The sequence below is a fragment of the Echeneis naucrates genome, chromosome 14, assembly GCF_900963305.1.
Source record: "Echeneis naucrates chromosome 14, fEcheNa1.1, whole genome shotgun sequence".
Taxonomy (NCBI): domain Eukaryota; kingdom Metazoa; phylum Chordata; class Actinopteri; order Carangiformes; family Echeneidae; genus Echeneis; species Echeneis naucrates.
In genome coordinates this window covers 13,805,632-13,833,623 of record NC_042524.1, presented here as the reverse complement: position 1 = coordinate 13,833,623, position 27,992 = coordinate 13,805,632, and the positions used below count along the sequence as shown (strand labels likewise).

General features: G+C 40.1%; 2 protein-coding genes across 6 annotated transcripts; one reads left to right on the top strand and one right to left on the bottom strand.

Moving 5' to 3' along the window:
- Positions 1-613: 613 nt before the first annotated feature.
- On the top strand, positions 614-22,502 carry LOC115054813 (transcriptional regulator ATRX-like). Its single transcript, XM_029520250.1, has 35 exons — positions 614-779; positions 1,768-1,871; positions 1,947-2,002; positions 2,915-2,943; positions 3,814-3,935; positions 4,245-4,361; positions 4,724-4,827; positions 6,008-6,075; positions 6,183-7,939; positions 8,530-8,590; positions 12,878-13,032; positions 13,239-13,400; positions 13,488-13,605; positions 13,954-14,044; positions 14,138-14,320; positions 14,491-14,635; positions 14,942-15,051; positions 15,242-15,385; positions 15,498-15,675; positions 15,772-15,909; positions 16,929-17,104; positions 17,191-17,308; positions 17,715-17,836; positions 17,927-17,997; positions 18,093-18,178; positions 18,263-18,419; positions 18,520-18,611; positions 18,703-18,808; positions 18,930-19,107; positions 19,710-19,901; positions 20,027-20,170; positions 20,282-20,350; positions 20,441-20,536; positions 21,208-21,336; positions 21,419-22,502. The coding sequence occupies exons 1-35, from the start codon at positions 760-762 to the stop codon at positions 21,509-21,511; spliced, it is 5,691 nt and encodes a 1,896-aa protein (XP_029376110.1). The 5' UTR covers positions 614-759; the 3' UTR covers positions 21,512-22,502.
- ccdc61 (coiled-coil domain containing 61) lies at positions 21,971-27,992 on the bottom strand. 5 transcript variants are annotated; one of them, XM_029520256.1, is made up of 13 exons: positions 27,724-27,992; positions 26,527-26,678; positions 26,362-26,444; positions 25,796-25,956; positions 25,532-25,684; positions 25,237-25,444; positions 25,039-25,139; positions 24,699-24,919; positions 24,518-24,596; positions 24,223-24,420; positions 24,102-24,147; positions 23,808-23,874; positions 21,971-23,685 (listed from the first exon to the last, which is right to left on the bottom strand). In XM_029520256.1, the coding sequence occupies exons 2-13, from the start codon at positions 26,672-26,674 to the stop codon at positions 23,591-23,593; spliced, it is 1,560 nt and encodes a 519-aa protein (XP_029376116.1). In that variant the 5' UTR covers positions 26,675-26,678; positions 27,724-27,992; the 3' UTR covers positions 21,971-23,590. The 5 variants fall into 5 exon arrangements, with proteins under 5 accessions (XP_029376116.1, XP_029376111.1, XP_029376114.1 ...); XM_029520251.1 differs by having other exon boundaries at positions 22,000-23,685; positions 24,093-24,147; XM_029520254.1 differs by having other exon boundaries at positions 22,001-23,685; positions 24,093-24,147; positions 24,699-24,916; positions 25,057-25,139.

The window sequence follows — 27,992 nt, the reverse complement described above, 5'->3', positions numbered from 1 at the left end:
ATTTATGGTTGATGATTTAAAGGTAATGCAAAGTTAAAGATTAGGTGTGATGTAGGGAGAATGAGTATACCTGACTTTTCACATTTTGGCTGAGTCATGCTTGGATCACATACAGAGGTTATGTTGACAGTAGTAATTAATACCATAGCCAAGGGAGTGAAAATGTCCCCTGAAGATTCTCCAAAGGTTATAATATCTGTATGGCAACCAAATGCTGAAATACCATCCTTTACAAAAACTGCAGAACAAGGGACATCAGTCTTTTTCTCATTTGAAGTAAAGGTTTTAGAGTAAAACATGAAGACATTTGCTGCATTAGATGAAACAGAGCAGTTTGTGTCATGCATGGCTCAAATGATGAGTTATTATAGGCTGCAGTGAGATCAGAGCTGAACTGAGTGTCAGAAATGCCGCTCAGTAAGAACCTGCTTGCACTGATTGTATAACAGGAGCTGTTTGCTTGAGGAATGGTATGGCTTTGTTCACCAGGTGGGTAAAATGGGTCATTTCACCCAAAGGACAGACTTGAACATCCAGACTCCGGGCCAGAAGGGGGCGCTAACACACATCGGGTTAATATTGCAGGTCAAGCGCGTTAGGAGCTTTAGCTGGTTGTTGCCTGATTTGCCTCCCTGCAGATTTGCCTCTGGTGGGACGCAGAGGGCAGTTGAGTGCCATATTCTTGTTCCACCACGATTATTCTGGTGCCATGGGACGATAAGGAGCTGAAGGCTTTCGGTGTCTCACCTGCTCGGCGACATGTGTGCAGCGATGCTCAGGTACAGACGGACAGACAGTCGACTGTCCACCGCCGAGCTAACGTAGCAGCCAGTTAGCTCCATCAGCTAACAGCAATGATGATAAAAACACAGATAATAATCAGTCAGCTACCAACTTAAAGGAATTATTGTTGTGGGGACTACACAGCATGCACTGGTATATGAATCCCGTAAGCATGTTTCCTTCACGGTTTGGGGCTGATCTTAGCTGTTTTCATCGCTCTTTCTAAATTAACGATAACTTGTGGATGATGAATTGAACGAAACCTACACAGCAGACGAAAGCCATTCATTGATCAAAGTTGTCCAATCTGGTGGTTATTTATAACCTGAAACGCCCTGTAAAGCTTTATTTTAAGTGAGGTTTTCAGTAATTTGGGTCAGTGGATGTTGTAGTCAGGTCATAACAAAATCACCGCAATGTAAATAAACCCAGGTCTCCAGCGTTACTTACACGAAAATAAAATGAATGAAAGCCTCTCTTCACAAAGGTAGGGTTACTGCAGGCCATCACAGACTGGATATACTCAGTAATATGGGCTCACAGTGTAAAAGTGAGAGTTTTCTTAATTCACCCAGTTGTTTGCTAAAAGCGGTCAGACAGCTCTTGGTTTCCTTTTGCAGAAAGAAATCAAGTGCCAAGAGAAACAGGCATTTAAACGCTGTATAAAACTCTCCTATTTCAACAGTAACGGTGTGGATGAATGAAATATACATAAGCCATGTTGTTCTCCTTATTCAAGCCCAGAGCTCAGTCCAGGTACAGCTGTGAAACCCTTAACAGGAAACCTCTTTTCCTCTAATACATTCTGTAGATATTGACTTCACCACAGCTGTGCCACTCAAGCGTTTCTGAAAAAACAATTTAATTCCCAATGTCAATTGCTCTACACCCACATTATGATATAAATAATTTATGTGTATCTGACATTTGTCCATCACCGGTTTTACCATTACCACATTGTATTTTTTTCCCCCTTCCCTCTAGTACCGCTTCAAACAAGCTGAATGTATTGGTCAACAAGCTGCACGAGTACTTGGCTCATTCCACTGTTGAGGACAGTAATGGCACAACTTCAGAAGATGCAGATGGTACAGTGTGATTATGGTATTGATGAATGTTCAAAAAAGTCAAGTTAACATTACAAATTGATCTCCTGTTCATAGGTGTGACAAACAGGAGCAGCCCCGTGGGAAACTTAACAGTTCTCACCGCTGTAGAGGTAACTGATCTTTTATTTTAATTTTTATGTATTCTATTGAAGTTTGTGTATCAGTGGAAGTTATGGTGCCAGTGACCTTCTAAATGCAGCACACTAAAATGTATTTAAGTTATGTTATGGATTAAAGCAAACATTTATCTGAGTCAACATGCCTTTTTTAATGCATTAGCTGCTAAGGCCTCATTCAAGCCTCAAGCCTCAAATTTATACGTAATATATTTCACACTACGTTACAGTTTGATTGTCATTTGAAGTCTTCTTGCAACTGTTTCAGGGCAAACCTTCACTCATGTACAGGGAAAAGTCAAGTCAACTTAATAAAGATTCACTTTTGCCTTGTGACAGTGTTACACTGCCTGTTGGGTCATTTTCAGGTTATAGTTTCAGTCAATACAATAAACATTCGTTGAAATAAACACGTCACTATGTTCTATCCCATGTCTCCAGTGTACTGCTATACACAAAATGTTTATTGCGTTGGCATTACTTTATATGTTCCCATTTGAGCTTTTTTTTTTTTTTGTTTGTTTAGATGAATGTAATCCAAAATAATTTACAGCTGCTTAAAGATTTACCCAGATGTTTACCCAAAGCTCTCCATCTGTATGCCACTTTTTTATAAGGCGTATATTATAAATTTTAGAGTCTTTTCTCCATCCCTCATAGTCACTCTTATGTCTGCTCAGTGACAAATTTATTGTCTTTAAAGAGCAGTGGGCCTCAATTGAGCGTGGGATTATCAGAGCTTCCTGTTAGTTTTCCCATGACTCACAGTGTCCATAGTTTGCATAATAAATGAAGTATTAAGTGCTGAATGAACATTCACTATCAGGGCATTACTGTAATAGTAAAAATGTAAACACTGTAAGTGCTATTGATGACTACCAACTGGCAAACTGTCTTGTTTTGCAGGCAGGAGGTGATACGAGGTACTCAAGGAGGTAGGTGGAAATTTGATCTATACTATACAAGCATAGTTCAAGCACCATGACATCATTACCTGTCGCATTTGGTGTAAATAATAGCACATATATCTTGTATATCTTATATTTTTTTGGAGGGAGATTGATGGCAGTGTTGCATGTAAATAAAAGTGAATACACTCTCACTAAAGAAGTCTAGATTCAATGGACAAAAACAGTATGTAATGAAGACAATTGTTAAAATGTTAAGTTGATTCCAGAGACTTAATGTGTACAGAGTTTCTGCCGATAAGAGCAACAGTATGTTTGTGTGGACACAAATTTGAAAAAGCTTGTTCGTGTTCATAATCACATGTAATCAAAAGTGCCAGAGAGGTTGGTCAATGTGGTGACTTAGACCAGGGTTTTAGGCTCTCCTGGGCTATGCCAGTGAGTCTTGAATCTATGAGAAGCTCAGACAGAGCTGCTTTCTATTGCATCCATTTGAACCCAAACACTTCTCCTTATAAACCATACAAAGACGCTTTTTGGCCGAAACTTTACTAAACAGATAAATAGATTATAAAGAAGTGTCAAAATAATTTAAATAAGTTCCTGATTAAACACATTCTCTTGGGCAAAGTCTATACTCAACACCTCCTTCCTTATATACACCTGTTTGCTCCTTGTGCCACCTGATTCCCTAGAGCCTGAGAAATCTTCTAATGACACCTGGTGAAGGGGCTCATTAGATCTAAGCCATCCTGTACACAGTTTTTTAGCAGTGCAAAAATAAGTTGCTGAGAGGAGGTATAAATGGCTGAATGGACATTCACTTTCAAGTAAACTGGCAGATGGCAGAAAATGTTACATGATATTTGGGATTTAATTTCTTCCGTTATATCACAGAAAACCCTCTGTTGTCATAAAGCACTCTGGATTGGATGAATCTGGGGACTCAAATGCTAGTGAGGACTTGGAACTGCCCATAAACTCAAATGGTCACCTTGATATCACCAGACTGCCTAAAGGTGGGTCTTTTAAAGCTTCTTAATGCAACTTTGACATCAGGTAGGTCTTTTCATGCCTTTTTAAAAGAAAATTAAGGTGAATTTGATCAGTGTCTGTTGTGTTTTATTAAATTTTTGTTAATTAGAATTGCTTGGTTCTGCATTACCTGCATGTACCTCCTCACACCTGAAGAATGGAAAACGTAACTCAGCAATTAAGAATTGTGTTTTGTATTTTAATATCAGTCAGATGTTTCAGATCTTTAGGTTGGTTTTCAGTTAGAGCACCGCCCAATGTTTTTGATTGATCTTTCTGTTTTGGTTACACAGGCACTGTATTGGTAAGGCCTGAACCTGTTGATAATGGAAGGGATGACTTCAGGGGTCCCGAGTTTCGCAGCCGGAAATCCACCGTACTGCGGAAAGAATTCTCAAGAAGACGTGGAGGTCAGTCACTGCTGGTTTGACACAAAATTGCACATCACTTCCTGTCTACTCAGCCACACGAATCCATTCTAAAACAAATGAAACAAAAACAAGGCACTTCTCAGTGTTCTCATCCATTGATTGCTACGGGGGGAAAAAAAAAAAAAAAAAAAACTCAAGTGATTGAAGCAAGCGAAAAATCCACAACACTTTGTGTCTAAACAGATCTTGGTCATTCTTTGTTCAGAGTGTGAGTGTAAGTAAAGCTGAGTCAAGGGCTTCACTTCCATTTGGCTAGTAAAGGCACAATATTAGACATTAAAAAAAAATAACTCATAAAGCTATAATCATAACAATTTTGTTGGTTATTTCTCTTTTTGTAGGAGTGGAACACATTGTCAGTTGCACTGCATGTGGCCGGCAAGTTAACCACTTCCAGAGAGATTCCCTTTACCGACACCCAGTCTTAAAAGTGATTATTTGCAAGGTGGGTCTGCTTATTGATATGTCTGAATCACACTCCATTTTTATGCATTTTACTCATATTGCTGACCTTTTAACTTGGAAATAGTCAGAAACTTTGTCAACTTTGTTGATTACAGTAGTTGGTTATGACGATTTTAAATGGCAGCAATGGATCCTTTAACCACATCAATCTTTTAAACCTAAAATCTAATTTTCTGTGGGGAAGCTCCATAGCTCCAGAGCATGGTGTCATTAATATTGGAATGCACTCTTATTAACTATGGGTTATATTGCAGACTGCCTGACATCTGTTTAGAGATTCATTAAACTTAAAAACACAACTGTATTAAAAATAAAATAAAATGAAAGGTTATCTTCTCCATTTTTTTCTGCATACTGTGTCTTTGATCTCCAGTGATACAGCATTTCTGTGATGGTAAATGAAAACCAGATAGCTTGTCATTGTGTCATCAAATGTAATAATTGGACAACTATTAAAATGCAGAGGAATCAGACGGAAAACTGAAGTCAGTTTATACTCACACCCCTCTGTCAACACTGGCCAAATGTCCAGTTCTAAGCAAAACATTTTGCCATATTCAGTAAGACTGATATTTCCAAAAGCTTGGTTTAAGAAGCTTCAGCTTGAAATATTTCTGAAGCCATCACGGGGCTTATGTGGACAGATGATGGCCTAGGAGAGCAATTGCGAATGGTTTCTATCTTTGCCAAGATCAACACCATATTTAAGTTGTTTTCCTAATATGCAGTAATTTTATTATTATTATTTGTAGTATTTAATCAATATCAAATTGAATTAGCACTTCCTCATGTTACTGTATAGAACTGCATTAAAACCTTTCTAGCAACAAACATGCTCAAAAGAGCTGGTTATTATTTATTATTATAAATGGTCTGATTATTAAAATTAAATAATACAATATGTGTGATGACAAACAAACTGCGCTGATATTCATATTGGCTGTTGACAAAACAATATATGATGAGACTGTTTAATCCCAGCCATAAGAAAAAATTGCTAATAAGCATTTAAACTGCAGTTAACAAGCTTGTAATATTGTTTCTGGAATATAACACACATATGTAGTGTTCCTAAGGACTGATTGCAAATTTTTGATTCCCTTTTTTTTTTTTTATCCAAGTTGCCTGTACATTTTCAAATAAACCTTTCATTTTGTCAGTCTTGCTACAAGTACTACTTGAGTGATGACATCAGCAAGGATGGAGATGGGATGGATGAGCAGTGTAGGTAGGATATGTTGTATTTAATGTTTTAAATGAAATATAAATCTTGCATAGTTAGTTTTATGTTAAAAATTTAGCAACTGTCCATATTGTTCTGTTTTCCTCATGCAGATGGTGTGCTGAAGGAGGAAACTTGATCTGTTGTGACTTTTGCAGTAATGCCTTTTGCAAGAAGTGTATTCTCAGAAATCTGGGACGGAAGGAGTTGTCTGGCATCCTGGAGAGTAAATGGTACTGTTATGTGTGTAGCCCGGAGCCCCTTTTTGACCTGGTGATGGCCTGCGATAATGTCCTGGAGAACATGGAGCGTCTCTGGCATCAACACCGCAGGAGAAACCGCGTGGAGCCGGAGAAGTCTGAACTTTTTGACATGTTGCCAGACTTACCACAGAACATTCCTTTGGATAAGTGGGATCACACTGGTATGGATGGTAATGTGGTGTTCAACTACAACACACTGCAGATTCCCAAGGACTTGACCAAAAAGGCCAAACATTTAGTGGACACAGCAAATGCCTTAAACCGAACATTTGTCAATTTCATTCATACTGTGACAACAAACAAGCAAACGCCTGGTGTTCGCCAGCTGTATCTGAAGTCCTTTTTGTCTGTCATCAAAGGCTTGCGAAAATCACTCACCTTACTTGAGGATAGCCTAAAGGAAGAATTCTGTGATTTGGATGTATTAAGCTGCTGGGAAAAGTTCCTTAGTGATGACTTTGATACACAAACTGTAGCAGAGGCAGAAATGGACATCTCTAATGAAACATGCTTGCATGACTTGCAGAAATTGGCATCTGAACATTTGGATGATGATGATTCTGACTCCAAGGGATTTTTAGATAGGAGAAGTGCACATGACTGCCCTGGGGTAGATGTGCATTCAGATTCACATGCAGTCAGTCAGAGGTCACAAAAGACTGTCATGAAGCCCTCTGAGACAGTGGTCAACATGACAAAAAAACTAGTTGTCAAACTTACACCTGTACCTATGGAGCAGGAGCCTTCCTCCCATGCCCCAAAGACGGAGGAGCACATCCACATCAACGATAACAAGTCAGAGGGAAAAGATGTGTCAGAAGATAGAGAGACAGCTGACAGTAGGATGAGCAATGACAACTCTGGTCCATCTCAACACTTAGAGGAGGAGCACGGCAATAGACGGTCTCCTCGTGTAAAGACAACACCTTTGCGTCGTCCAAGTGATGTCAAGTCCAAAACATCTCTTACAGCAGCCGACAGTGATAGTGAATCTGACCCTGAGGGAAACCCCAGCACAGTACCAGTTAAAAACACTGAAGAACAAAACAGAACAATAGACGACTCTGACTCAGATGAAGTCCCTGCTGCTCTGCTTGAGCGGGCAGCTATGACACAAAGCTCTGATGAACAGCAGAGTGATGAGAATGATGGAAAAGCATCAAAGGTGGCCAAGAAATGTCTCTTTTGGCTCACTAAGAGCAACCCGATGTCATCAGATAAGATGCGGCGGAAGCGCAAGATGCTGGACCGCTCCCTGGAGTCTGACTCGAGCGATAGAAGAGGCAAAGCTCAAAGGGAAAGTGGAACAGATTTCTCAAGTGATGATCAAGAGTCACAGAATAAAATACAGCACTTGAATACACTAAGATCAATAGGGAAGCCTCACCTCATCAAAAGGGAAGAGGAAGGTGTGGCTAGAAAGAAGGGAAGAATGCAGACTGGGAAGTCAAAGGCTAAATCTCACCAGGAAGCAATGCAGTTGTCGTCCTCATCAAGTGAAGATGAACATGACAACGACTCTGGAAGTGACGGAAGTGATCAGAAGATCAAGCCAATCACTGATGATGTGGCCTTACTGGGGGCAGCAGCATTCCACCAATCATCAGGTGAGTCTACTATGTATGTAGGATGTATCATTGCAGTGGTTCTTTTGAAAACTGGATGAACTGAAGACCTTAGTTTTTCATGTCAAGTCAAATGATGAGAATATTTCAGAGTTTTATTTATAACCGCTGTTTCAGATGTTGACGATTTAAATATGGTTTGGCCTAGTGAATGTGTTAACTATGACTGTGTATTGTTGTATTGTTTTTTTTTTAAGGGTGCCATAATTAATGTTCTTATTTTGTAATGTAGATGCATCAAATTAAGTTATTACTATAAGGGAAAAAAGCAAAGTAGCATTGACAACAATATTAGCAACATTCATGGACAGCCTCGTGGAGAGGAAAAGACAAAACTGGTGGTGCTCACCAGGGAATCACTATGATACAGGCTGTCTCAGGGGAGTTGATCACAGCCTTGTTGTAGTTAATAAGCTGTCATTTCTGTGACATTTAGAAGTCATATTTCTTGTTTGGTATATTAACTATGAAGCGGTTTCGTTTTGCATCCTGTTTTTGATGAATGGCTTCTGTTCCTCTAAACTGAAGTGGCATTATTGAACAACTTAGGTTTCTCTTTTTTGTCTACATAGGAGATGAGGAGCAATCTGGGCCTTCGTGGGTGGCAGAAGACGATGACGATCCAGAAAATAGGTATGGTTCAAAAAGCTGTGATATAGACTTTGTAAAACACCCTAAATGTGGAAGAAAGGCTGCAACTTCAAAACCCAGACTCTGTGCAAAATCTAGCAACACCCATGTCATCAAGACTCAGTTGCGGTCCACTCAAACACGACCAAAACGTAGCTGCAGGAGAGCCTCAGCAATCAAATACACATTCTAGACATGTACTATGACATACGGGACTTGTTTGCTGCAGTGAGACGGGACTTTGTGAATCACGGGCAACATGCAAAAGTGTGAGCTTTTTAAAAAATATTGGTATGCAACATGTAAAAAGAAAGAGTTGAATTAAGTTAAATAAATTTTTTATTATTACTTCTTATACCATATTCTCTCCCTGGTGCATTAATTAGATATAAAAGGGAAAGCTCTGTGGCTGCCTATGAACTATGACTATGAATATCGTGAATGAATGAAACTCTTTTTGCCTTGCACCTCAACTTGCTAATTTGTTACACGTACGCGCTTTAATGTGACGACAGAATCAGCAAAGAACTGTAGTCCTCCACTGAGGAGTTCTGTTCATTTATATAAATGGAATATTGTTAATACAGATGAAGTACAAAATCTCAAACATACCTGTAGTATTTCTTTCGACATACTTATATTTAAAAATTAAAACTTTACTTTTTTTTTTTTCCTCCAATTTCTATAAATGTTTTCTTTGTTAACTTCTGGGTGCCAGAACTTTACTGCTTTACCCTGAAATCATCTGCTCTCAAGGTAAATCTACATTGGTATGACAGTTTAATTTGATGAAATGGTTCAGGAATGGTCTGTGAAAGTTTCCAGTTTGATGTGCGCAGCTCTTTAAATGCTTTTGAAAATTTTTATTCAGCTTTTTAGCCACAAAAGTTCAAATTCTTTCCTACAGCAGCCCCTTGTTCGTCTGCTGCTCAAGACTTGAGCATAAAGTAGGGCTCCACATTTAAGAGCCTTTATGTGAGCCTGATTTCTGACTTCGTTCTGATAGTGATGATGGTATCATGACTTTCTGTAAGTCTCAGGATTTGTTGTAGGGCTACTTCCACATTCCAACAGACAAAAGAATTGGTAAGTGATAAGCCTAGGAATGTTTTTCTGGTAATGAACATTCAAAGCCTCCCACAGCACTCATCCTGAAACCTCTTAACAATACAGTAACACTAAGGTTTCTTTGTCCACTGGTGTTGAGCTTTTTGCAAATTATGGTAGACAACAAACCTTTACAGTCTATTGCTGTAGCTTCGATTTGTTGTGCATGCCAATTGATGTTGTTCTTCTGATTGCGAAATTGTCCTTTGCAGTGCTATATTTTTAAGGCATCAACATGGTATTAGCTCTTGGCGAATATGCTGAATAATACTGACATAATAATAACATGATACTTGGCATGTGGTTCCTCTTGATTGAACTCTACAAGCTAAAAGCTACATGGTGTACAAGGTACAAATGGCGTTGATAATTTTGTATGTATTGAAAAAGTATATTACTTCAGCTCCAAAAGTTGCCAGTTGCTCTCCCACAATCACGCCTAATGTAGATGACAGCAGGCACCGTGCCAAGTTAACATGCACTATATGCCTTAGTTGCCCATTTGTACCTTTTAATTAAATCAGAGCATGTTAATGCTTCATTGAAAGCACCAGGCTATAAACACAATTCTCAGCCACTGTTTACCAAAATGATCTCAATAAAGAGATATTTACCCCATTGTAAATATTTGAGCCATGATGGGTGGGGCTGTTGTTCAGATTTCCTGTCATTCAGTGATATTTATTCATATTATCTGGTTGCTGTTATTATCTCTTTCAAGCACGTATGCTAGCACAGACCTCAGGCTATGTCTGTATCTGCTAGTGTGGAAACATGAAGTGCTGTTGGAGCTTGGAAGCATTTATTTTTACGTATATGCAATATGGTGTTGTAGAAGGTTCAGGATTTATGTCCTCCAAAAAAGCTTCCTATGTATTTCAAAGATTGTCATTTTATTTGTCTAACAGCAGTGCCTTTACAGAAGGGTGGCCCATTGAAATTATAAAGGCAATTTTTTTTTCACCATTAGTCACATGCTGACGCTTTGTTTTATCTGCTGTGGTTTGAAGTTATGAGCTATGAGCCTGAGAATTTTAACACCACCACAGTTTAATGGAGGCTGATCATATCTTGGCTGCTGATGCCTGAGCCCTAAGGAATCACACAGAGTTTGGCAGGAGATTTTGGTGTTGAAATGAAGCCGTGAGAGTCTCCTCACACAAACCAAGCATTTAGAGGACACAGCTTTAACACAATGAAGACATTTCCACTGTCACCAGCTTATAGAAAAATGAACCTATATAAAAAAAATCTGGCTACTCGTGCCAAAAAAAGGTGTAATTTGTATTTTTGTATGTTTTACCCCACTTTCTATACACAGTATACATTACTGCTGACCATTTTCTAAAGCATAGACTAGCTTTTAAAACACAAGTGAAGTTTTATCATTCAAACTTGCAGAAGTGTAAACTCTGCCTGAGCGGTGAGCCATCAGAAAATTAGCTTTTGCTCTTTTTGCTGTGGCAATAACCAATTTGCGTTAAAAAGCCTTCAGGTCAGTCCTTCAGTTGTTCACAGGAACTTGTATATCTGAGAATTGAGAGTGGGCTGTGAAACAACGACCGTTTATAATGCAAAAAGCGACCAAATTCTCATTCTGACTTTAATGACATAAATGTTTGTCTCTCATGTTTTTTCCAGGTCGGATTTCCTGACAGCACAGCAGTGAATGTAGTGCTGTTAGGCATCACTCACTTAAATCTGGATTATTGTAGCCTCCTATCAGCAGCAACTTGTTGCCCCCCCCTCACCCTCAGAAGTCTGTTTGTAGCTGTAGTGTAAGCACAGAAAAATGGTCAGCAGAAACGTAAAATTTATATTGTTTCTAGCTAGTGGGCTAAAACATAAAACGTACTGTAATTATTTTTGAAATTCACACAGCATGTTATTACAAATGGCAAGAATGCCATATTCCCATGTGGCAGTAACTTCGTTTTCTTCAGTGTTACTTTTTCTTTCTTTCTTTTTCCCCCTCTGTTTTTCTGCTTTTTCTGTGTTGCCCTTGTGCTCAAACTATGTCAAATGAGATCCAAAGCGTTTTTCTGATTCTGATTCTGCTGCTGCTGCTGCTGCTTCGCTTCTTTTACAAATAACCCTCCTTGGATGTTGGTGGTTATCTTATTTCCAGTGACCTACATCAACAGTCCGTTTTAAGACCAAGATCAAACCTGTGTACATGACATGTTTTGAGAATGGGCTGATGTGGAATGGACAATTGACGAGAGTAGATATACCAGAGTCAGATCCACACCCCATCTAATCGGTTGGACTCAATTATGAATTGAAATAGTCGGTCAGACTTGTGTTGGGAAATGTGGTTCAAACCCAGCTAGCTGTAGATGAGGTTGATGATAGTAGCTAGTGGTATGTACTAATCAGTGGCCAAGTGGGTATTAAACCAACCCCAGTTTTTAACAATTTATTTATCAGTACTCCACTGGAGTATAACAGCAGCTGAAAAAACATTTTACTTTGAAGAAATATTTATTCAGAGACTTTCTTGGTAATTTGCAGTTTTTAAGTCTGTTGTTATTTCTCCTCCCTTAAGAGAACATGAATTTCCTGGTAGTGCCAGGAGAATATGTTGCATGAGCCTGTTGCTCTTACACTCTGAGCTGCCATCATCGGACAAAATACATATCCCTGTTATTCTTACTTTCATGTGAAAACAATCAACAGATGTCTGTGTCAGACTCAAGGAAAGAAAACTTTGTAGTGGGAAAAATATCTTTCCCCATTGCCCGAAGGAAAATACAGAAAATTATTGTCTTTTCATGTGAAGAATACTTGTAATAAATTCTGACTCATAAAAATGTCTCTGTCTCATTTTTATTTTATTTATTTATTCATTGCATATTATTATTTGAAATGTTTGACCTCCTGTGCTGTGATAATGCACTTTAATTGTTTTATGATTTGACAAGCAAAACTTTAAATTGGCAAATGATTTCAAGCCATCATTGATATTGATTGACTGCAGGACAATATTTGATCTGATTTAATATTTACTTTTTGAAGGCTAACTGCTCAGGTACTATTGGCATTCAGTCAGAACTTAACAATTAAACCATTGAAATCTGTTTACTGCCATATTTGTGGTTTTAACAGTATCCAGCTGAAGATGATGTTAATGCTCATAAAATGAACTTGCGGTACCTTTTGCTTTTTTTCTACTTTTGAAAGAATCGCTAAGAAAATGCTATTGGCCCAAATCAAAGCCAACTACTCCTCGGGTGATGATATCTCTTCAGACGAGGAAACGCAGGAGGATGATTCTGAGTCGGATGATGCAAAGGAGGTCAGACCAGATAATGAGGATAGTGGAACAGATGACAATGGTAAGTACTTTTTTTTTTTTTTTTTTTTTTTTTTTTCTCAGAGTAGCACATTTTTAGCTTTCCTCTTGTGCGTCTTTAATAAGCACAAGATCTCCCCTCTCCCCGAAATATTGAAAACCTTGTGAGGGGAAAGACTGTCAGACACCCGATATGTCACTGTAGGTTAGAAAATGGGAGAAATAACAATGAATATGTCTCTGCCACAGGTGAAGAGTTGCCTTCAGAATCGCCTGACAACCTGTCTAAAGGACCAAATTCTAGGCACCATCTGCTCCGCCACAAACTCACCTTAGATGAGGGAGCGTCCAGTGACAAGACCACAGGAAAGCAGAAGAGCAAGAAAAGAGTGAGGAGAGCGTCTGTCAGCTGTAAGGACACCTCTCACATGAGAAACTAATCTGTCTAAACAGGGAATACCTGCGATGCTCGAAAAGCTGATTTTGATTTCTGTCAAGCTGATAGTGAAAGCGGTGGTGAGAGCATAAGCAACGAGTCAAGCCGGCTAGACCTTGGTTTGAGCGAGGAGCTGAGTCAGTCAGAGGAGGATGAGGCCAAAGAAGACAAGACCAAAGGGTACATGAAATGGCTGCTGACATTAACAACATAGAGGAAAAAAAGAAAAAAAAAATAGTGACTTAAAAATAATGGCTCTGATCTTGTACTTATGTTTGCGTTACATTTGTAAAATCTCTTCAGTTTTCATCTACTCTCTGTAAGTTTGTATTTTAGTATGCATAGAATAATCAGCAGTAAAATGTCTGAACTGTAATATTTACATTACAGGTAAAACCAAAGCACATGTAAATTACTACAATCTGAAGTACCGAACAATGAGTCTGTATTGAGTATTTTTATTTCAGAATATAGTGTCCACATGTATAAAATTAATTTTCATTTCCTATTCTCTCCTTTTATGTCCAGAATATCCTCAGAAATGAAGGAAAGCACTTGTGATTCTGAACAGAAGAAACAAGTAGCCTGCATTTTGTTGTCTGACACCAGTAGTGAAAAGGTAGCAGCTGAGTTATCATTCTCATCTGGAAGGGGAAGTGGCTCTTTTGTCTCATGGCCATAATTATTGTTGGGTCTTCCTGCATTTGAACAGAGTGATCAAGACGATGGAGAGGAGGATATCAACCTCCAGGGCACTCCTAAAGGTCGCAAAAAGATCCGCAAAATCATTGAAGATGTTAATCTCCGAGCTGAAACCCAGGAAGCGCTGAGGGAGGAGGAAGAGAGATGCAAACGGCTCGCAGATAGAGATCACCAAATGGATGACAGGAGAGAGGTAGTGCCTGCACAGCAGGTCACAGAGACCTTTACATTTCACTTTGGAAATCTTCAAGGCAGGACTTGGACCAAATGCCTGTTTTCCTGTATCATCACTTAGGCTTAGAGCTTATTAAAAGGAACAAATACACAAAATTCTTGCTGTAACTACCTGTCAATGTTTTCCAGGTTATTGTCATAGAAGATGAACTGTCTCTAGTGGCGTATCCAATCACCACCAAGCTGGTCCTGGATCAGGATGAGGAGACGAAAGAGCCCCTTGTTCAGGTGCACAGGAACCTGGTGACGAGACTGAAGCCTCACCAGGTGGATGGTTAGTTTCTGCTCTGTTTTATTTTAAAATGAGGAAGATGTGTAAATACCAGTTCCAACATTACTGCTCTTGTTACATTTCTATTAGATTTGGATTGTGCTTCAAAGTAAGTCTGAATATGAGCATATCCCCAAGAACCATTGGAGATTATGAGCCAAACATGTCAGTGGGCATCCAAATGAAATATACATTTTTAATGAGAAAATGTTTATGCACCTGTTGGTCTGTTAATCATCTGAATTCATGCTGTTATAAATAATTAGCAGCTGTCTTCTGACCAAGCTTGACCTCTTTATTCTACAACAGGTGTCCAGTTTATTTGGGACAGTTGTTGTGAGTCTGTGAAGAAAGCCAACTCATCTCCAGGCTCAGGCTGTGTATTGGCACACTGCATGGGCCTGGGCAAGACTTTGCAGGTGACAAACATATCCACTTCTTTTATCAGTATCATCATCATTGACATTTTGGAGCCACTTTAGATATTGCTAGCTGCACAGATTCAAATTCTCTCTTACATTTTTATTACTTTGTTGGTCTTAAATTGCACTTCATTGTCTCTGAGAAATTGTCTGCACTTCCTATATACATAATTTTGTGATCATACAGGTGGTGACGTTCCTCCACACGGTGCTGCTGTCACCAAGCCTGAAGTTCAGAACAGCGCTGGTCGTGTGTCCACTCAATACAATACTCAACTGGGTCAGCGAGTTCAACAAATGGCAAGGCGACATGGGAAAAGATGTAGTCAAGGTTTCAAAGCTGTTAATTATGCTCAGTCATAAAGGAGTGGAACTGACTCTTGCCTAATGTGCACACAGACGTGTCTATATTTGGCTGTTGTTCAAAAAGAAATACGTTACAGGTTACAGAACTGGCTTCAGTGAAGAACCCTTCAGAACGACTGGCAGCCCTGCAGAGGTGGAACAGTGAAGGCGGTGTTGTGATAATGGGGTATGAGATGTACCGCATCCTATCACTTGGCCAGAAAATCAACAGTGAGCACTGGAGGACTGAGTTAAAGACCATATTAGTGGATCCTGGTACAGTAACTGTGATGTAATCAAGATGCTTTTCTCTGTCTCTGTCATTTCTTATTGCTGCGGTGGTGATCTTAAATTTGGGTTTTTTATTTCCAGGCCCAGACTTTGTGATTTGTGATGAAGGCCACATCTTGCGCAATGATGCATCCAATATCTCCAAAGCTATGAATGCTGTCAAGACGCGACGAAGAGTGGTGCTAACTGGCACACCGATGCAAAACAACCTGGTTGAGTGTAAGTCTGCACTACTATGATAAAAACTAATTATGTAAAATATAAAGGTAGCACTGCAATGCACAATGAGACTATCCTCATCCAGTCTACCCTAACCTGCGTCACTCATGTATAGCTGACAAAGGATTGCTCCCTGGGCCCCTTCTCTTTACTCGGATAAGCTGTCCATTGTGATAAAGGACAGGGCCTTTTCATCTCTTACCCCCTGGGTCAAGAGACATCTGAGTCTTGTGCTTGCTGATCAGCTGTCCTTATCTGACTATGCTGCATCTGCCTGCTGCTTGTGGAACTTTGCATGATATAAGACTCAACCACCCATCACACACAACCGAACCCTTCTAGATGACCCATCTTCAAGCAGCTAAAAAGGCCATGTGTCCCTCTGTCACTCATTGACTTACACTGTTTACATAATCAGATTCAGCTCTCTGCTGCTTTCCCTTCAGAGTGAGTTCTCGGTCTGTGTGGTGGCAATTTTCTATTTCCAAGGTGAGCGAATGAACGTGCTCAACGCAGCCAAGCTTGAAAGATTTAATACGAACAAACACAGCACAGATTACCGATTACAGTTACAAGCAAGCAACGAAACAGAGTTGTATCTAACTATTCAGCTGATTAGGGACAGAGTTCTTTCTCCCATGTGGGTTAAATAAGTCTGACAATTACCCTGTGACTTGAGTTCAGCTTTATACACAACATCTGGGGAAATCAAAGGGTGTTGATAGTCCTTTGTCCATTGTTCCCCTGGGGTCAGATGAGTCTTCCTTCCTGTCATGTTTATGACCTCAGGTGAGGAATGCCACTTTCTGGCTAGCTCCACAGGATCTGTACATATGAGCGCCTCCCCCCCCCCCCCCCCCCAAAAAAAAGATGTAACTCAGACCAGAAAAGGCAGAACTAAATTGAGTTCTGCTTCATTTCATTGTCTAAGTGGTTAAATTTGGTGTGGACAGTGTTTTAACAAATTGAATTATTATCTTAATTTGAACTCATTAACACAGCACGTTTCTTTCCCACAGACCACTGCATGGTCAATTTCATCAAGACAAACCTTCTGGGGTCATTGAGTGAATTCCGAAACCGCTTTATCAACCCAATACAAAATGGCCAGTGTGCTGACTCCACACCGAAAGATGTCCGAATCATGAAGAGGCGAGCACACGTGCTTCATGCAATGTTGGCTGGATGTGTGCAGGTAAAAAAACAAGTCCACCCCTGGTGTCACGCACACAGTTTGGTTTCATTTTCCACCTCTAACAGCACTGTTCATGTATTTCCTAGAGAAGAGATTACTCTGAGTTGACTCAGTTTCTACCCCCTAAACACGAATATGTTCTGGCAGTGAGAGTTTCCCTACTTCAGTATAGGTTGTATCGCTACTACCTTGATCACATCACTGGTAAGAATCTGTCGACATATTTTTTCTCTAAGAAATCTATATTTACAATCTTTGCAATTATTGTAACATATGTCAAGAATAAAATGTAACTTTCCCTTTTTTTTAGTTTACTCTTGATGCTAGTTTTAGTTTATATATATATATACATGTATATTATTTATATCTTAAAAGGTTTGGTTGCTTTGAGGCTGTTTATTGTAAATTGGGTCTTATGGAGCATTTTCATCATGAACTGATTAGAGTTGGAATAAATCACAAAAAGGCTTAAATATGATGATCATCAGCCAATGAGGAAAGGAAATATAAGCCAGTAAGGTTAGATCCTGTCAAGGCTGTCTTTTAAAAGAACGTGTAATAAAAATGTGGTGTTCAACCATTTAAAGTGGATTTGTGTTTGTTTTTCCAGATATGGGCTCCATGACTAACTCAGCAAAGATGAGGGTTCGAGCAAACCTGTTCAAGGACTTTCAGGTGCTGAGCCGAATTTGGACTCATCCCTGGTGCCTTCAGCTCAGCCACAGCAGCAAAGTAACCACGTTTCCTTAAAAACATGTTGATTCCTTCCTTTGAGGTGTGTGCAAATGCCAATGACCTCATTATGGCTGAACCTTTACACAGAAAATCGACAAAAAGAAGAATAAACTTCAAAATTTAACTCTTGAGACAAATGCATTCCCTGAGCCTGGGAGGTAAGACCTAATATGTCCAACATGTCCACAAAAGAAAATGCAGCAGGTTAGTGTGTTTTCTGATTTACACTTAACCTGTTATTTGCCTGAGTTAGCGGACAGCAGGGAACAGAAGAGAAGAACCCCAACGACAGTACAGTAGATGGTGCAGCTGTGTCCACAGACACTCCAGCAGTGGAAGGTATTAAAGCTCCATTTGTCACTGAAACTCCAGCCTTGCAGCGCGGACATTAATATAGTTTCTCCTGTCTCATTGTCCACACAGGAGACCCTGCAGCTAGTAGCTTGACATCTCACAAATCAAATGAAGACTGGTACAAGAGTCTGCTGTTTGACATGGATGCCAAAATCCTGCAGCACTCAGGAAAGATGGTGCTCTTGTTTGAGATTCTCAGAATGGCTGAAGAGCTGGATGATAAAGTGTGCGTTTCTTTTCCGATCTGAAGCCCAGCAAAAAACACACTGATGGTGGTTTTTCAGGATGTTTACTCATCTAACCAAAATCCACTTTTACTTTTCAAGGCTCGTGTTCAGTCAGTCCTTGATCTCATTGAACTTGATCGAGAGTTTCCTTCATGCTTCCCACCAAGCAAGAGAACCGTCAGCTTTAAAAGGTATTGTTGTGTTCACAGGGAAGAAAAAAAAATCCGTTTAGAAAATCTCCTTATAATGGTATTTAATTTTTGTGATTTACTGTTCTAACAGAAGGCAGCTGGATTAAAAACATCGATTACTTTCGTCTTGATGGGTCCACCAGTGCTCCAAACAGGAAGAAATGGGCCGATCAGTTCAACAATTCTTCCAATGCCAGGTATTGATTTTCCAACTGCTACATCTTTTATTGGGATTTATGGAAACAATACAGTAACATTTTTGACTGTGTCCTGAGAAAGTTTCCCTTCTGATCTATACTTTGTTGGTCTTTACTTCAGAGGACGACTGTTTCTAATCTCAACGAGAGCCGGCTCTCTTGGCATCAACCTTGTGGCTGCCAACAGAGTCGTCATCTTTGATGCCTCGTGGAATCCGTCCTATGACATACAGAGCATTTACAGGGTGTACCGGTTTGGTCAGCTGAAGCAAGTGTTTGTGTATCGCTTCTTGGCTCAGGTAAACTAACTGTTCAACTTCAAACAACCAGTAGCATGCATACAGTCTGTTGACAGATTTGTTATTTTGTTATTAACCACCCAAACATCTGAGAACAGAATATTTCTGGTATCATCATGAATCTAATGGGAAAAAATATGAAGTGTCCTCAGCTACATCATGAATTTAAATGTCTTAATGTCAACATTTTAAAGCTAAAAAACAATTGGAGAACATTCGATGACTTCCCTGAAAGTAGGATAGGAATTCTTAAACACAAAGAGATGGGTTTAATTTAATGGAAATTTCGATGAAGATAAAATATTGTTGTCCACAGTTGTGCCACAATGGGTAAATTTGCATCGCTCCAGCAGCATGTGGACAGTGAATAGAAAAGCAGAATAAAAAGAAGAATATGTACAATAAATAATAGGTACTAAAAACAATAACCATAACATATAAATAAAATATACATAATAAAAATAATAACATGACATTATTTACAAGAGAAATGTTGATACTGATTAAAATACCAGAGATGAAATTGTCATTGCACAAAATAAGCTAATGCAGACTTCTAAACATTTCAGTCAGTTCTGTATTGCTGTCATTTTCATCTCCAGGGCACCATGGAGGAGAAGATCTATGATCGTCAGGTGACCAAGCAGTCTTTAGCCTACCGAGTGGTAGATCACCAGCAGATTGAGAGGCACTTCACCCTTTTTGAACTCACTGAACTTTACACATTCGAGCCTGACATGCTGGATGACCCCAACTCGAAAAAGAGCAAAAGAACCAACTCATCTCCGCCAAAGGTCACTTCACAGTCGATATTGTCAGGTTTCCGCTGCGATGGGATGAATATATGAGACACGCAGCGTTCCAAAGCCTTAAATGGTGAGGCTCCAGTGCTGAATGGCTTTTTGTGTCTTATTCACAGGATAAGGTCCTGAAAGAGCTATTACGAACCTGTAAAGACCACATAGTGTCATATCATGAGCATGAATCTCTGCTGGACCATAAACAAGAAGAGGAGCTCAGTGAAGCAGAACGCAAGGACGCCTGGGCTGAATACCAGGCTGAGGTAAAAAGCTGCAAGTTTTTACGAGCAGCAGCACGTAGTGCTTTCTTCATGCCTGTGACTTCACATGGCATTTTTGTCAGCTCACTGTATGTTAATATGTTCATCCCTCAGTCAGTCAGCCAGCCAGCCAGCCTCACACAGAAAGACGCTCTGACTAAGAAGACAAATGAAGAGCTTTTGGTATACATAATCATAATTTTTCAAAACCGTTTCTTAGAAATGCTCCCGGGCACATTTGTGACATCATTTTTTTAATAATATGTATTTCAGGAACTTCTGAACAAGTCTCGAGCAAATGCATCCATGGCCTTCATGTCAATGCAGACGATGAAGTCTCACACCATTGAGGAGTACAGGTTGCAAGTGGTGAGTGATCACATTCTCATAGTGGTAAATCCAAGTATTCAAAATTTGGTATATATTTAAGATATCAAACCAACCTAAAGTATAATTTTCCAATGCACTGTATGTTCATTCATGTTATTATTATGTTGCGTCAGTGTATCAGTGTTTTTCTCCCCACTGTCTTTTTGCGGTTATTTGAAGCTCTGCCACGAATGGACATGACATTTTTTTCCACTGAACAGATGTTACTTCATGTTATTGATGTACAGCCTCCACACAAACCATTTGAAGACCTTAAGTTCTCAGTGGACAGCATGTTGATTGGGAGAAATAAACCATGTAGTGAAATCAGTGTGGGCTTTATGAGACTATTTTATAGAAATATTTATTCATGAATACTTGCATGTCTAACATACGTATGACAATATGTTAGATGGGGCTGTAAATATGGTTTCTCTCTAATAGAGGATGAAAGGTTTTCTGTAATGTCCGATTCATTTTTAGGAATCCAGCGTCCAAGGACAGAAACTAGAAACTGATGTCTTTGTGTGGGAGGGTTTTTCTGATATGAAAAGAGACAGCTGATACAATGAAACTTCCTGCCTGTGTGTGCACTGACTATTCAAATCTGAAGTTTGCTTTTACTCTGGTAATAATCCTCGTTACTTCTGTGTACACATTATTTGTTACAGCGGCAGCAGTATCCTTACCTGCCTGAAGACATCATTATGGTCAAGGCTAACATTTGGCGACTGTATGACGAGAAGGAGCAGGAGCGAAGAAAGGCCTGTTATCGAGACACTGTTGCACAGCAACAATCAGTAAGATGCTCTTACACATGAAAGCATGTATGTCTTTGGATATGTGCAGCCTTTCTCATGTATCACTCCCACTCCTCCATAGCTCACACTCAGCATTCAGGCCATACTGAAGAGTCGAAGAAACGAAGTGATGCCGATGACTATGGTTAGTGCCAACCAGTCCGGACAAAGCTGAGCATGTAAACTGTTGCCGTGGGAGAGGACCGTTATGCCCTTGTTGATGAGAAACCTTAAATCATCGATTTAACAGAAAACTGAATGTGTTTTATCAAGTTTGTAACAAAGGAATGTACTGAGTTTGCAGCAACCACTTTTTGTAAAACCATATATTATATTCTCTGCGTGCTGTGCGTCACATTATAGTAATGTTCAGGTGCACTGACAGTTTTTGTATGTAGTACTCTGAGCACTTTAACTGTTACACGGTTTGGAGCAAAAAGTTTTACAAATAATGGTTGGCAAATACTGCTGCTTCAACCCAAAAATAGATTGGGACTGATGGATTCGATGCTGGAGGTTAAATGCTTTTTACTTTTTTTCCCCTTAACCAATTTATATGGTTTCCTTTTATATTGTTTAACATTTTATGCTTGGTACCAGTTATCGTTCTTTAATAAATCTAATAAGTAAATACATTTTTTGCAGTGTTATTAGCAGGCCAATATTGCTGCCCGTTTATGTAGTATTAGAATATGAGATTTCTTAAGTGTTTCATGTATTTAAAAAAATCCTTCCTTTTCTGGAATATAACTGTAAGAAGACCAAATTAAGGTTTAATGTTTGGACTCAGTAGCTTACATAGCCATTATTCCGAGTTCAACTTCCTCAAGACACGAACCAACATAAGATGCTTGTAAGAATCCTAGCAGAGAGGGAGCAGCTGTTCAGACTCCACGCCCCTCTCCGGAGAGGACGGCTCACTGCTCAGTTTATTTGTTAATTAATGAAACCAAACCAGCTGCAGACCCTTCCAGGTTCTTCCCTTTGGCTCCACTTCAGCTGACACTAGTACAAAGGGAGAGCAGCATGTGTGCAGCTGTACAGGCCTGGAAAGGATTGTTCATTTTGAAAAGTAACGCAGACAGAAGACAAACTTTTATAAATGGCATTTTAAATGATATAAAAAGCATTAGACTAAGTATCTAAGTACTCTTAGTGCACAGACTCATTTTAAAATTTCAGGTTGGATGGTTTCACCATCAAAGATGCCACTGTTCAGACATTTGCATGCACAATAATTATGAAATGAGTAATCATTCATGGATATCGACCTCTTGGTCTCTTGTGTTAGTTTGTGGTAAATGCTTAAAAGAGAAATTGTGCTTACTTACTGTTTCAGCAAGTCAAAGGTCGACGTGTATCAAGTCTGATACTTTTAGATGTATTGATTATGTTAAGTTAAATGTGACTACACATATAGTTGAAAAGGACTTAGGCAGGAATCCCATGTAACAACCAGCCATGCAGTGAAATGCAGCATGTGGCCATTCACATCACCTACTAAATTACTGCATTTCAGGGTACAGGGGTTGGAGTGTATCCCAGCATGCACTGGGTGGAAGAAACAACAGTCCATCAAAAGGTCAATAGTCTATGGTTAACACGTTAATGAAACATCACCCAAATTGCAACCATAGGGGTTTGAACTGGTGGCCTTATATTTGTTTTACAGGGTAGAGACAACTTCATAAAAAACTATTTCCATTACAAGACATTTGGATTTGGGACCATCTAATCAAAACTATTTTATAACACCACTTTGGACTTTGGTGAATATTTTGTCCCTGGACAAACTTTTGATAAAAATAATTTATCATTAAAAAAAAAAAATCATTAATTTTTAGTTGCACTTGGGAAGATGTCACTTAACATAAATGTATATGAAAACAAATGATAAACGTCACATGCTGTGTGTTAAAATGTACTTTACCAAAATAAAAAAAAGGGACCTGCAAGATGAGAAAACAGGGCAAAAGGGGGAAATTAAAATATCAAATCATTTACAAATCATACATCCACGTATGCACTAATTCAGTCATTTGGTGAGGTGTGAATAAGAAATGATTAAACTACACTCAAGACCGCCACATTTTAAATTACTTAATAAAAACAATAACAAAAATCATTTCAGTCCAAAAAAGTAGTCCTGGCTACAGTTTTCTTTAGTCCTGGGAGTGTCTTCCGTGAACACTTGAGAACAGGTAGATCCATTTTTCATAGTTGATCTGTTCTTCAGCCAAAGCTCTGTGCTGTGCTAGTGTCCTGTATCTAGGTCTCTCATGTATTCCTGAAGTGCCTGCAGTCTGGCATCAATCTCTGACAGCTCAGTACCCGTATCCATGGAGCTCTCTGCGGTTGGAAGCAGAAATAGTCACATGTTGTGCAGTGGCTGGATGTTTTGTTTTTTTTTTTTCCCTAGTTAAAGTCTTTTTATTGCAACATAAATGTAAAATAGTATTTTAATGAATCACCTTTGTCTTTAATTCTCTTTGTTGGAGTACTACACATAGGCTTCCTGGTTAACAGGCCTCCTCTTGACTAGAAACACAAAGATAGCACAGTTGATGGATTTTAGTCTGATGAAATCATGTTCATTCTGTGAACTACAAGAACCCATAAAAATACCAAAATCATAACTTCAAACATTGGCATTGTAATTTATGAGTCAATCCCACAACCACTCAGAGGGAATGACACAATGTGTGGATGTCCTCCCTTGAATTACTGATATTAGCATCTCATGCTAGCAGAGTTACCTTGATAACCATGTCACTCATCACAGTCGGCCCATTGTAAGTCTGTTTTCTTCCTCTGTGCAAACAGAAAAACAGATGTTAGCTCAGTCTACTGAAACAACACAAAGGCTGTGGGAGATAATCCAATTACCTGAACAGAGTTTTGGCCATTTCATCCATGTCAACTAACGAGCTTTCAGAGGAGTTCCTGCTCCCCCTCCGCTCCACAGATAAACTCCTGCCTCTGCTGCCAGACCGGGCCATCTGAGGATAGGCCTCTCTGGAACGTGAACGCCCCCTCTCAGGGACAATGGGCGACGTCAGCATATCCCTCCGCATCTTCCTCTGCCTGACACCAAGAAGAGGGTTACAACAATGTACCTGTGGAGCAACAGTATTAAAAACTGATAAAATGTTAAACGGAAAATATAACATAAGGAAACAACTTTTTGAGTTCTGCTTCTTTCTGTCGGCGCTGCCTGTCCTGGATGTATGCAGTAGGATCAAAGCGTGGGCCCCGTGATCCTGAGCAATAACAGGGTGAGAGCCAAACGCATTACAGCTCAGCAAGAGGCATACGGAGAAAAGAAAGAAAAGAAAAGGAAAAAAAAAAAAAAAAAACAGTACCATTGGGAGATGGTGATGTCCTTGGTATACGAGCACGAGGCCCAGAGGAGTCAGCTCTTCTTCCTCTTTCATCTGACCTTTGTACTCTGTCCTGTATTCGTTCTCTGGACCCGGAGCGAGCCCTGACTGTCCCGTACCCCGATCTCCTCTCACGGGAGAGAGAGCGATAGATCTCCCTATCACCTCGAGAGCTGATGTGACTGGACACAGGAGTCACTCTGCTGCAAACAAAAATGAGAATGTGCTTTAAGTAGGTCAATTAAATACAATTTTAAACTGTATTTAAATTTCCAAATTTTCAGTGAATGAAAGAGAGAGAGAGAAAATAAAAATAAAGTACACGCTTAGAGTGTCTAACCCTCTCCGTAGTAACGCCAGTTCACTGGTGAGACTCTTGACACGAACACGTAAAGCACACTCTGAGGCTCTCAGCTCTTCCAACTAGTCGGGGCAGTAGAGGAAAAGTTCAAACCAACTGAGTACAGAGAGAACATTGTCAATCTGTTTCAGCTGACATTGTTAATAAGAGGTGGTCCACCTGTTCCATTAGGAGACGCTGTTCCTGGCATCTCTTGCTTGCTGAACGTTGGCTTTTGGCTCTCTCCTTGACCAGCTGGTCTTCCAGTGTCCTAACTACATCTCTGACCCTCCAGTCCTCCCGTCCAGGTATGGAACCACTTGCAGTCATCTGTAGTCGCTCCAGAACTTTAGCCATGGCCTCCTTCTCATCCTTGACTAAAGTCAGCCTTCAAAATACCAGAAGATGTCAAAGAAACATGAATAAATTCCACATCCCCTCATACTGGTTAGTGACAAAGAGAAAAGCAACTTACTCTGCTCGCAGCCGCTGTATTTCTAGTTCTGCAGATTTATCAACCCCATGAGAGGTGACTGCACTCAGCTCAGCCCTGAGGGTTCTGATTTCCTTCTGCAGGGCAGCTGGGTCAGGCTTTCCCACATATGGCAGGGGTAAAGGGTAGTGTATCCTGCAGTTACAAAACAGTCATTAAATCAGACCAGTTATGATCACAATATATGTGAGCAAAACAGAGCATAATCCTGCTAAATGATCTGAAGTGAATATGTATGACACAAACCTGTCAAACTCCACAGTGTATATGAGGATTAGATATCTCTTCGCAGTGAGAACAGATGACTGCTGATGGCCACGAGGACGACTAACCACTCCTGCTTTTCTGTTACGCAGCAGCTCCAGGTCAGCGTAGGTCAACAGGTCAAGTGTAACAGAATCACTTGTCTGCAGAAAAAAAAAAATCAAATTAACTATGCACCTTCAGAGATTAAAAGGAGTTTAGTGTCCCATAAATCCAATTGTTACTTTTCCCCTGGGCCCACTCTCCCTTTAGTCCCTGTTCCTGTACATTAAGGAAAAGGATAAAGAGAATGAGACAGCTTGGGACAACTTCACATTTTTCGCTCAAGTGGAAACACTGAACTCGATTGAATGAGCCTCGCCTCAGCTCATGCAGCCTTGAGCAAGCGTGTGTGTGTGTGTGTGTGTGTGTGTGTGTGTGTGTGTGTGTGTGTGTATGTGTGTATGTGTGTATGCATGAGTGATATCACATCCTTCTACTCACTTTACATTTTTTTCTACCACCTCAATGTTTTCATGCGATCTATGTGAGTGCACTGTCAGACATACCTTTCTGACAGCAGATTCCAACATGCTGCAGAAAATGGGAAACTGCTTGAAGTTCCCAGTTTTACGAGTTAGGTCCTCGATGTCTGAAAATAGATAAATAAACACACTTAAATAGTATTAGTGGGGCTGCTTGCATGGAGTCAATGTTTAACTAATGCCACTTACATGCTGGATCAAATTCTCCCTTCCACTGATCAGCTGTCACTGAGTCTGAGATTTCGACCATCAGTGAACGGTTGTCCCCTTCTATCTTCACTGAAAACTCCACCCCTCGAAATACAATATCCTCCATCACCTCAGAGCCCTTCTCCATTGCTCTATATTTGTGCGAAAAAATGTTGATTACTTAAATTATTACAAACTTAAATCAACAAACCTCTTTACTATTATAAAATGCACGAGAGTGATGTTAGTGGACGTTTTACTTGGCCATGTCATAAGGCTGCATACGTCTGACGTCAGGGACAGAACACTCAGATAATCTGACAAAGGAATGCTATATATGCTATAAAACAAAAGCCATTGCCATTCACATGAGCCATTGTTGGGTCTTATTGTGATGGGAATTAAGATTCAGATCTTCATTCCCTCTGAGCCCTGGGGGTGTAAGGCATTAAACCACATTATAGAAACCATGATCATATAAAAAAAATATCAGTCTGAAGGAAATTTGAGGCTGAGCATCAATGGTTTAAGGAGGATTACAGGACAAATCTGAATAAAGACAACTGTAAGAGCAGTTCATGCGTCCATTAGAGGTTTCACTGCTGAGAAACACACCAGAAGTCACAGTCCACCAAACTGCAGATTGTGTGCCATCATACATGTAGGTATAGATATTATTTATCACCACAGAACCCAGTGCGAGTTATCTGAGATGTTCTCACATTTCTGCTGTTTTATCTAACTCCACGTAAACACACCGCGGGGGGCGGTCACGAGCAGGCAGCTATATTTTAAAAGGCGTCATCGGTTTAAACTGGAAAAAGTTCTGCTGGATGGATCATTTCATGTGTCCGGTCCACATACAGCAGGTGAGTTATTCTGTGTGTTTCTATTGATGGGGCTCGGCGGAGTGCAGATCTCTCGCTTGACTGGACTTTCTCCGTCAGCCTGGTCGTTCCCTGCACTCAGCCTGACATGCACAGACGGATTGCTGCTGTTTAGCTCCGTTAAGGGGAAAGTTTGAGTGCCGTCTGTTTATATCCACTTCACAGACTCCGGCTCGAGCTAGCCGGAGTAACGTCTTAGCCCCGGTAACGGCGCCGCTAGCTCCGGTTAGTTAGCAAGTACGGTGTCGTTAGTTTCGGCGGAGTAACTTTAGTCGGTAAATGTGACTCTCGTATAGTTGAGCAGACTAACCGGGTATGAACACCGTCCCGTTATTCGGTGTAGGAGTTATCTCCAAACAGAGACATGTCAGCGTTACCCCGGGCAGCGGTGAAGCTCCTCGGTGAGAGGCTGCTAGCTCTTAGCTTCTGGCCGTTAACACATCGCGGTGTCGGAGGGAGTGAAGCCGCTGACCGTCGGACCGGAGCCTCTCCCGGTTCACCGCCCGTCAGGAAGCCCACCGGTTCCGTGCAGGCTGCAGCGGCTCAACAACCGGGAACCGTTAAATTCTTCTTCGTCCC

Bases quoted from the DNA above. Each gene is read 5' to 3' on its own strand.
- LOC115054813 (XM_029520250.1), top strand. From the start codon at position 760: ATGTGTGCAGCGATGCTCAG. The intron at 19,108-19,709 runs GTAAACTAACTG...TTTCATCTCCAG, and splicing joins TGTATCGCTTCTTGGCTCAG to GGCACCATGGAGGAGAAGAT. The intron at 20,537-21,207 runs GTGAGTGATCAC...TATTTGTTACAG, and splicing joins AGGAGTACAGGTTGCAAGTG to CGGCAGCAGTATCCTTACCT.
- ccdc61 (XM_029520251.1), bottom strand. From the start codon at position 26,674: ATGGAGAAGGGCTCTGAGGTGATGGAGGATATTGTATTTCGAGGGGTG. The intron at 25,140-25,236 runs GTGGACCACCTC...TGCCCCGACTAG, and splicing joins AGCGTCTCCTAATGGAACAG to TTGGAAGAGCTGAGAGCCTC. The intron at 24,421-24,517 runs GTTGTTTCCTTA...TCTTGGTGTCAG, and splicing joins AAAGAAGCAGAACTCAAAAA to GCAGAGGAAGATGCGGAGGG.